Source organism: Leopardus geoffroyi, chromosome B4 (genome assembly GCF_018350155.1).
Source record: "Leopardus geoffroyi isolate Oge1 chromosome B4, O.geoffroyi_Oge1_pat1.0, whole genome shotgun sequence".
Lineage (NCBI taxonomy): Eukaryota > Metazoa > Chordata > Mammalia > Carnivora > Felidae > Leopardus > Leopardus geoffroyi.
The window spans coordinates 34,813,248-34,823,882 of record NC_059341.1 but is presented as its reverse complement, the minus strand read 5'-3'; the positions used below and the strand labels follow the sequence as shown (position 1 = coordinate 34,823,882).

The window sequence follows — 10,635 nt, the reverse complement described above, 5'->3', positions numbered from 1 at the left end:
GAATGTCAAAGCCAGAAAGGTCTCTAAGAAACACACAGCTCCAGAATGGGAGAAAATATTTGCAAATGGCATATAACATAAAGGGTTAGTATCAAAAATCTATAAAGAACTTACTAAACTCAACACCCCAAAAAACAAACAATCAAGTGAAGAAATGGGCAGAAGACATGAATAGACACTTATCCAAAGAAGACATCCAGATGGCCAACAGACACATGAAAAGATGCTCAACATCACTCATCATCAGGGAAATACAAATCAAAACCACAATGAGATACCACCTCACACTGGTCAGAGTGGCTAAAATTAACAACTCAGGAAACAACAGATGCTGGCAAGGATGTGGAGAAATGGGAACCCTCTTGCACTGTTGGTGGAAATGCAAACTGGTCCAACTGCTCTGGAAAACAGTGTGGAGATTCCTCAAAAAGCTAAAAATAAAGCTACCCTACAACTCAGCAATAGCACTACTAGGAATTTATCCAAATAATACAGGAGTGCTGATTCATAGGGGCACATGTACCCCAGTGTTTATAGCAGTGCTATCAACAATAGCCAAAAGAATGGAAATAGCCCAAATGTCCATCGAATGATGAATGGATAAAGAAGACATGGTATATATACACAATGGAATACTAGTCAGTGATGAAAAAGAATGAAATCTCGCCATTTGCAGCAACCTGGATGGAACTGAAGGGTATTATCCTAAGCAAAATACGTCAGTCAGAGAAAGACAGATATCATAAGATTTCACTCATATGTGGAATTTGAGAAACTTAACAGAAAGACAATGGGGAGAGGGAAGGGAAAATAAGGTATAGAGAGGGAGGCAAGCCATAAGAGACTCTTAAATACAGAGAACAAACTGAGGGTTGATGGGGGTGGGGGAAATGGGTGATGGGATAGAGGAGGGCACTTGTTGGGATAACCACTGGGTGTTGTATGTAAGTGATGAATCATGAGAATATATTCCTGAAACGAAGACTACACTGTATGTTAGCTGACTTGGCAATAATTAAAAAAAAAAAAAAAAAGAAAGAAAACACTCAGCCCAGCACCTGTAGTGACAAAAATGAGCTCTTTGACTTTAGAGGCTGTGAGCAGGTTTGACAAGGGTCAATGCACACACACACTCACATGAGCTAGAGCTCAGACCTCCAGGGCCAGCACTCTGTTCTCTCTCCTGTATTGGTCTTTTCAAATGACTCCTATGTCCAGGCAGGTCTGCGCAGTCACCTAGATAGGAATCAATCCAGAGCAGAGTGCACAGCCCAGTCCACTTCCCTCTTTGGGAAGAAGTTCTGTTCTCCATCACTCTATTCTGCTTTTTTTTTTTTTAAACGTTTATTCATTTTTGAGACACAGAGAGAGACAGAGCATGAGTGGGGAAGGGGCAGACAGAGGGAGACACAGAATCTGAAACAGGCTCCAGGCTCTGAGCTGTCAGCACAGAGCCCAATGTGGGGCTCGAACCCACAAACTGCGAGATCATGACTTGAGCCGAAGTCAGACGCTCAACCGACTGAGCTACCCAGGCACCCCTATTCTCCTTTGTTGCACTTGGCCTTAGATGAGTTATTCAGGGCTAAAGAAGAGCAGGGCTTTTCTGAAAGACGTCTGGGAACTTAAATGAGCTCCAAGCATCAGGACATGGTTGAAGCAAGTGAAGGAGGAGGTTCGGGAAAAGGCCTTTTCCAGGTACCTGGATGGCTCAGTCGGTTAAGCATCCAACTTCGGCTCACATAATGATCTTGCACCCGAGTCAGGTGTAGCACCTGCCTGGGATTCTCATTATCTCCTTTCTCTTTGCCCCTCCCCCACCTGTGCTTTCTCTCTAAATAAATAAATAAATAAGCCTTTACCAGAGCTCACCAACTAAGGCATTGATCCCTTGGTCTTCCACCCGTTTCCAGAGCAGACAGTGATGCAAGAGCCCCTTATGTACTACAGAAAACTGTGTCTGATAGAAAAGAAAACTGAAGGGTGCCTGGTGGCTCAGTCGGTTGAGCATCTGACTCTTGATTTCAGCTCAGGTCATGATCTCATGGTTTCAGGGTTCTAGCCCCATGTCGGGCTCTGTGCTGACAGCACAGAACCTGCTTAGGTTTCTCTCTCTGCCTCTCACTTGTTTGCATTCTCTCTGTCTCTCTCAAAATAAATAAATAAACTTAAAAAAAAGAAAAGAAAACTGATGCCTCATTTTTCCTTAAAAATCTCATTTGCATATTTTTCTTTGTCCCATTTCTACTTCTAACCTGCCTGGCCCAGGCCTATGACCTATAAACCAAGACCCTGCTTCCCACCAACCAGTGCAGGGATGATGATTTAGCACCTTCTCTAGGCCTCACCTGAGCTGCTGTCATGAAAGAATGGCAGTGGGGGGGGGGGGGGGGGGGGCAGACACAAGTCTATGAACCCAGGGAAGTGCTCACAAGGCTCTTGTTACTTGGCCTTTTCTTCATTCACTGAACAAAGTAGGTACTTATTCTATTGCAGCAGTGTTTATAATAAGAGATATTTGAAAGCAATCCAGATGCAACTTGTAGGGGCTTTGTTAATTGAACTATGGCATGTTCCCACAATGAAACACTGAGTTAGAAAAAGGAAGTATTCCCTGACCCAAAATGGAAAAATCCCCAGGGCATATTGTTAAATACAAAGAGCAAAGCCGAGAACAGTGTGCATAATATGCTGCCTTTTGTATCAGAAAAGAGGAAACAGAATATTCATATTTGCATTTGTTTATTTTGCATAAAGAAGCATGAGAAACTAATACGTATGGTGGGAAAAATGGGTGTGGTGGGAAGGAGGATGGGGTGAAGTTGGGACAGGCTTAAGAGTTTCCAATCTATCCTTTTCACATTTTTAAAAATTTTGAAATGATATTGCATACGTATTCAAAATTTTTTATTTTAAATATAATAAAATTTAAAAATTATTATGGCACTATTCCCTCATCTTGTACTATGTACTCTAAATTTGTACAGAGCAACAGAGTAGGACGTCCCAAAGTCAAGAACAGGCCTTTCTACCTGGGAGGGGAGCTGAGGCAGCAAAAGCAAAGCATAAGACTGAGGTAGTGGCAGGTAATAAGGCAGAAGCAGGGAGGGGGGTAGGGCGGGGAGATGATGCTGGAATGAGATCCTGAGGACTATTTACTGTGGGTAGGAAATGGACCAAAATAGTAACAGTAGTGGAAGTATGGGTGATTTTTGTTTTATCTATACTTTTTAAAGTTTACAAATTTGCTACCATAAGCATGTTTTACAATCAGAAAGTATTATTACTGTAACTTATTATATGAAGTGTTACTCCCAGCAGTGACAGGAGGCGACAGCAGAGGATAAGGGAACCAAACGGTGCTCGTAGATCTTGGAGGCATTTGTGGTACCGCAAGTGGCCACCAGGGGTCAGCAGCATGCCGCAGTCCCCCTGCCGCCAGCCACAGGTGACGGGACGAGGCTCCCGCCGGGAAAGGTCTTTCCTGCTATCCTCAGTCTCACACTAATCGCCATTTGCTTTCCACATGCTTCTGTCTCGGGCCATTTCCCACTAAATGGCAGTCACGAGGGTCTCCGAGGGCCACAGCTGTCTGCAAGCTGGGGAGCGGTGGAGGTGGGGGCTGGTGGAGATTCTCTGGACCTGCGCGCTGCCTGGAGACCCTAGACAAAGAGAAGGCTCTTAGGCTGAGGCCCTGAGCTCCAAGAATCAATCCATTTCTCCTGGTGGGGGACAGGAAACTAAGCCAGTTTCCGGGACTGGAACTCCGCCAAAGGAGAGCCAAGGGTCACAGGAGGGGTAAGCCTGTCCCAGGAGGAAAATCGCTGCTCCCAGTAGGTCTAATGGTTCTGTCCTCATTAAGCAAGGGTACGGGTGGAGGGGTTGTCTGAGGGTGGGTTAAGGGGCTGAGGCTGCCCAAACTCCACCGTCTGAACCAGAGAACTGACCTAGGCTCACCAGGAGTTTATGGAAACCTGTTACTGAGAGGTGCTTCAGACAAGAAGAGAACAGCCCTATGTTGTATGAGCCCAGACCTAAGACTCTGGAAACCTGCTGTCACCTACCCTGTGACCTTGAGGGAGCTGTTTACCCTCCCTGAGCCTTAACTGAGGCCTCTGTAACACAAAGAGTTAGATAAGATGATCTTTAGGCCTCTCCCAGCTCTGATATTCTATGAATCTAAAAATTCCAGTCTTCCTACCCTTTCCCACCCCAGAAGGGGCTTAGCCCCAGGAAGGTCTGGCTGGACCAAGACAGATCTCATCCCCCTAACATGTGGTTTCAGGACAGTTCCCAGGCAAGTTCCCTTTGGAAGATTAGATCCAGGACACCCTGAAGGTAGAGGAGGAAAAGGTTCTTGGCTACAAGCTGGGACAAAATGAGACTCAGCAGCTCTGCCCTGGAGACAGTAATACCTGTAAGCATTGAGTGTTATGGATATTTCTCTGGCAAAGCCAGTTCAAAATTTCTCCCAGTCCCCACCTTGCTCCCAGACAGCCAGCAGCTCCCACACCTCTATTTACACCCTTCCTGGACAGAGATGAAAAGACCAAGAAGGTTAAGTTATTTTTTGAATAACAGCTATGCAAAGTAACATATATTATGTATGTGAAATAATATTTATAATCTAGCATGCTAACTTAATGCTGGTCTATAGATGCAGTTATATATATCCAATCCTCTAGTGATCAATTCTTGTGAGAGGCAAGGATCACATCAGTCACTCAAACTCCTGACCTTGGGAAAAGGGGCATTCTGGGATTCTAGACTGGGTGACTGGGGCAGGTTACAGAATCCTATTCTGGTGAGCTTTAAAAATTAAGCAGGCCTGATTATTCCTGATTATTTGGGGCAGCTCTTCCACAAGGGGTGATGGTTTAGATAATTTTCAGGATCCCTTCCAGGCTGAGAGCCTATAATGTTTTTCTCAGTTTTGCAAGTCTTTTCAACTCAACATACCTTCCCTTGTTTTCCTTATTCCAAATGAAGAGCTGACCTAGAGAAAGACCCCAGATCCAGATTTTGTGGGACCCTGGGGCTTATACATATTTGAAGGACCTTCTTAAAGAAAAAGAATCTTATTATTATTTTTAAGATGTTTACTTATTTATTTTTGAGAGAGACAGAGCATAAGTGGGGGAGGGGCAGAGACAGAGAGAGAGAGAGAGAGAGACAGAATCTGAAGCAGGCTCCAGGTCCCAGCTGTCAGCAGAGTCTGATGTGGGGCTCGAACTCACCAACCATGAAATCATGACCTGAGCCAAAATCAAATGCTTAACTGACTGAGCCACCCAGACGCCCCCCAAGACAAAGAATTTTAAATCACTAATACACAATTTCTCTTAGAAAAGATCCATGAAGTGCAAGCCCCTGAAAGGAGAGCTTCAGTAACACCACAGTGAATCTGTTCATTTAATGATCACTTACTGATCTCTTCACGCTCTAAAATGTCCCTGTGTTTGTCTCCTTCCAAATCTTTTTCTCTTTCCTTCCCTTCCCTATTGTGTATAGCTTCCCCTCCCTTTCCTTGAGGCATCTGGGACCAGAGGTATCAGCAGAGCCAGCTGCAGATGAGGTGGCAGTGGGGGGGTAAAGATAGACAACACAGACAGGGAATCAGTAACTATAAAGACACATTGAGGATGGGGGAACCAGATTTCTCACTGTTGGGGAACAGAGTTAGCCATGGGAAGGGCTGAGGCCAGAATAAACTCATGGTATTGAATGGAATTGGAGGTATAGGTACACGTTCATGGTTTGTGTTTTTTTTTAAAGTAAACTCTAGACCCAACGTAGGGCTGGAATGCACAACCCCAAGATTGAGTCACATGCTTCCACCAACTGAGCCACCGAGGCACCCTGCAAATTCAGGGTGTTTAAATGCACACAGATAAATTTGGAAATAGATATAAATGTATACATATAAATATGTGTGTGTGTGTGTGTGTTTTATTTGAGAGGAAGAGAGCATGAGTGGGGGAGAGGGGCAGAGGGAGAGAGAGAAAGAGAGAGAGAGAATCTTAAACAGGCTCTGTGCTGAGCATGGAACCTGATGGGGGGCCCAATCCCATGACCCTGGAATCATGACCTAATCTGAAATCAAGAGTCAGATGCTACCTACTGATCCACCCAGGTGCCTCTATGCATGTGAGTTTTAATATATACAGTTAATGAGAAAAAATTCAACTGAGTAAATGTGAAGATCTAATTGGCTTTATTAAGCAATTCACAGGATCAGGCAGCCTCCCATCTAGCAGTAGAGGGGACCTCTGAGGAGCTGTACAAAATGGAAGATTTTTATAAGAAAGACAGTGGGGCAAGAAGTTAACAAAAGTGAAGACTGTTCCAGGCAAGGTCACCTTCCCTTAGGGTGAAGGGCAGGGGCTGTTATTAGGTAGATTACCTCATCTTTGAGGGATGGAGAGGGCCCATGTGGCAGATTATCTCATTGGTGCTGATCAGAAAATTCCTGACTGACCAGTTAAGACTTCTATTTCTGGCACAAGTTGAAACTGCAGTGAAGTTAGGTATTAAGCCCCAATATGGTGACTTGGCCTAAGTGACACCATCTTGGGAGTGTGATTTTCTTTGTCATAATATAAATTATAGTTACGTATGCATATATATGAATCATATTTATGCATACACACATGCACCAGTAACAATGAGCACATCTAATGCTCAAATCAAGGCTTCTAAGTATTCTCTACTAAAAGGAATCATAGTTCTTTGGAGAAGAGCTCATATCCAGCACGAGACAAGGAAAGTGCAAAATGAACCTAAAATACTTAATTGTGTCAAAAAGTAAGGAAATTCTAAAAAAAAAAAATCTTAAGAATTTATTAGAGTCACAGAAGCCAGCTTAACAGAGTTCCTTCCCAAGGTCAACCCTGGAACAGTGTAAGCATCTTAAAAGAAATGATGATAGTGTTAGATTATGGTCCACTGAATAGAATAAGGATCCATGAACCCTAGTAATAGATAGATAGATAGATAGAGATAAATAGATAGATAGATAGAGGAATTTCTTCCTTATAGTAGAATGGCAACTAATAAATATGGAAGAAATCAATATTTGGTGATTATATTTTCTAAAATATTTTCTAACAGTATCTCTAATCCTACATGTTCTTTTTACATTGTGACTTTGATAGTCTTTTGTCAAAGAGTGGGGTCTCTGTCCCCTCCTCTTGAAACTGGGAAGGCTTAGACTGGAGAGATATCACCAATCAAGGATGGCAGAAGTGATACCATGTAACTTCCAAGGTCATATTAGAAAAGACAATAGAGGGGTGCCTGGGTGGCTCAGTTGGTTAAGCGTCCGACTTTGGCTCAGGTCAAGATCTCACTGTCCATGAGTTCAAGCCTCGCATTGGGCTCTGTGCTGACAGCTCAGAGACTGAAGCCTGTTTCAGATTATGTGTCTCCCTCTCTCTCTCTGCCCCTCCCCCGCTCACACTCTGTCTCTGAGAAATGAATAAACCTTAAAAAAATTTTTTTTTTTTTTTAAAGAAAGAAAGAAAAGACAATAACAGGGGTGCCTGGGTGGCTTAGTCGGATAAGTGTCTGACTTTGGTTCAGGTCATGATCTCGCAACTCGTGGGTTCAAGCCCTGAATCAGGCTGTATGCTGACAGCTCAGAGCCTGGAGCCTGCTTCAGATTCTGTCTCCCTCTCCCTCTACCCCTCCTCCACTCGTGCTCTGTCTCTCTCTCTCTCTCTCTCTCTCTCTCTCTCAAAAAATGAATAAACATTAAAAAAATTTTTAAAAAGAGAAAAAAGAAAAGACAATAGCATTTCTCTTTTACTACATGAACACTTACTCTTGAAGCCTTTGGCCTCCTCACACACATGAGCCACCCACACTGGCTGATGTGGACACTCCATGGCTGAACCCTGAGATTGTATAGAAACAAGATGTCTGGCCAGCCCCCAGCTGCTCCAGCTCCACTACCATTTTGACTGCAACCTCATGAGAGACCCTGAAACTAGAACTGCCTAGCTGGTCCCTTTCCAAATCCCTGACCCACAAAACCTGTAGGAGCTAACAAATTTATATTATTTCTTAAGCCATTAAGTTTCGAGATAATTTGTTACACAGCAATAATTAAGTGGAACAGTGATGATTGGAGTAGTAGAAGATTCAGATGATAATCTTCAGTGACTGCAAAAACTAATGGGTTAAAGATTTGATGAGGAATAAGATGTTTACATAGAGTTAAAGTGTTTCCCCATTAAATATTTATTAATCACAAAGTAGAAAGTTTTACAGTGTCAAATCCTGGCAGACATTTCCTTAACAAAGTGATTAAAGTGAACATCATCATAATGGGACAGATTGACATTGTATGCCATGCCTCGGTATACAGATAAATGTTTAACTACTGGCTGGGGGGGCTGTATGCGCACTGATTTGTATTTGCTGATTTCTGTAATGTAAAAATTCCTCCAATGACCCAGCTGCCTGGCTGACTCTTAACCTCAGTATTATGAGTTTGAGCTCCACGTTGGGCCTGGAACTTACTTAAAATATATTTATACATATTACAAAAACTCCCATGATGACCAATTTCAGACCACCATTGGTTTCACAACAGGCTGAAATTTTAACAATTGGCTGTTGCTTGCTGGTGCAGACCACCTCCAGGGGACACAATCCATGTGTCCCCTGATATGATGCACTGAGAAGGACAAAGATACTTCTGAGGTATTCCTCCTAAGAATGTGTAACTGGAATCTCTTCACAAGGAAACATTACATAGGCCTGAAATGAGAGACACTACAAAGTAACCAGTCTGTACTCTTCAAATCAAGGTCACAAGGCGCCTGAGTGTGTGGCTCAGTCAGTTGAGCATCTGGCTCTTAATTTCAGCTCCAGTCATGATCTCATGGTTTGTGGGATTAAGCTCTGAGGTGGGCTCTCTGTTGACAGCAAGGAGCCTGCTTGGAATTCTCACTCTCTCTGCCCCTCCTCTGCTCCTGCACGCATGTACAAGCTCTCTCTCTCTCTCTTTTCTCTTTCAAAATAAAGAAATAAAAACTTTTTTTTTAAATGTCAACATCACAAAAGACAAGGAAATACTGAAGAACTGTTCCAGACTGAAAGAGACAAGAGATAACTAAATGTAACATGTGATCCTGGGTCAGGTTCTGGGCAGAAAGAAGAAACATGCCTGGAAGGGCCAGGGAGAGATGGTAGTATCTTATCAATGTTAATATCCTGCTTTGGATGGTTAAACTGTGGTTACATAGGAGAATGACACTGTCTTCAGCAAATGTAGACTGGAGTGTTTATAAGTAATGGGCCATACTGTCTGCATCTTAAGTCTCAATTGGTTAGAAAAAATAGGATCTATCATGCAGACATTGAAAGAGATACAGATACATAGAGAGAATGATACAGCAAATGTTATAAAATGTCAATAATTGGGAAACCTAGACAGAGTATGTTAGAGTTCTTTGTACTATTCTTACAATTTTTCTGAAGGTTTCACATTATTTCAAGATAATAAGAAAAATGCTCCAGGGTTTTCTCTGAGTCTGGATCCCAAATTCTCACCTGTTGGGAAAAAAGATGATTCACATCTCCAACAACATTCTCTCAGTTTGAATTTCCAGAAGTCTCCCTGCCCTTCCTGGGAGCTGTGCCAACTGACGAAAAGCTCCAGGACCCAGGAGGAGGGGGCTGGACCAAGGCATTCATCATAAGCCAGATGATGGGGACTTGTACAATAAGCCTGGCAAGTCAGGGACTGTTGGTGCCCTGGACATTAGGTTTTTCCACCCCAGACAATTCACCTGGCAAAGAAGAAAAAAGGATTTAACCTCACTCTAAGAAATAAATAAATATAGACTACATGAATTCAAATTACAAAAATACGTTTCATTAACAGAAGACTTTACTTCAGATTTCCTTTAAATAAATAGTAAGCCCCAAGTACAGCATGATTTCGTTTACAAAAATTCAATTAATATGCAAGTTTTTCCAAAAAACATATGTCAGGGTACCTTCTGGGAAGTCCTACAGGAGGAATACGTGAAATCAGATTTAATTACCCCTAGAAGAAATATTACTCAGTTCCAAGGGGGCTACAACCTATTTCCCACATTTTCATAACTCAGGGTCTGGTTCTGTTGATGTTTCTAGTTCTTTGCTAGGACTCAGCCTATTGAACCAAGCATGAAGACAAGACTTGTAGCTGGTTTAATTTGCCAAATCAGTGATCCCACCAAGTCTAGGCCAGAGACCTTATGCTCCTGGGAGACCCCTGTAGTCATGGCAACTTGCTACAAAAGCCCATTCAGCTAAGTTCCATTTTCACCATTTATTAAATGTGAGTCAGTTGAGCTGGGACCTATGTGCTATCTACTGGGATTGGTTAAGGCAATAAATCAAAGACTGTCAGAATTAGACAGGATCTTAAAGGTCATCTTGTTCCGTCTGGGTACCAGTCTGTGGTTGAGGACCCCTAATCAACAAGACTTTTCCCAGTGTCATGAACCAAAGAGTGATAAACTACTAATGGAGGGATGGTTGGCTGCTGCCTATGAACTCAGATCAGGTGATGGCTGATGGATGAGAAGATATTTGAATCCATCTGTGACTTTTAAGGAATTTTTTGATCCTTCTTCACAT

General features: G+C 42.8%; 1 protein-coding gene across 7 annotated transcripts in view; it reads right to left on the bottom strand.

Moving 5' to 3' along the window:
• Positions 1–2,725: 2,725 nt before the first annotated feature.
• ADA2 (adenosine deaminase 2) overlaps positions 2,726–10,635 on the bottom strand; it is a 35,770-nt gene continuing 27,860 nt past the window's right edge. For 3 of the 7 annotated variants that reach the window (XR_006708769.1, XR_006708764.1, XR_006708768.1), the window contains 2 exons: positions 9,903–10,020; positions 9,267–9,797 (listed from right to left, as the gene is read on the bottom strand). Coding sequence is in view for 1 of the 7 variants with exons in the window: in XM_045463678.1 (XP_045319634.1) it covers positions 9,794–9,797 (4 nt within the window). In the remaining 6 variants the exon portion in view is untranslated. Of the gene's footprint in view, positions 3,663–8,217; positions 8,764–9,266; positions 9,798–9,902; positions 10,021–10,635 lie in introns of those variants that run through there. The other 4 variants (XM_045463679.1, XM_045463678.1, XR_006708765.1 and 1 more) reach the window with 3 other exon arrangements.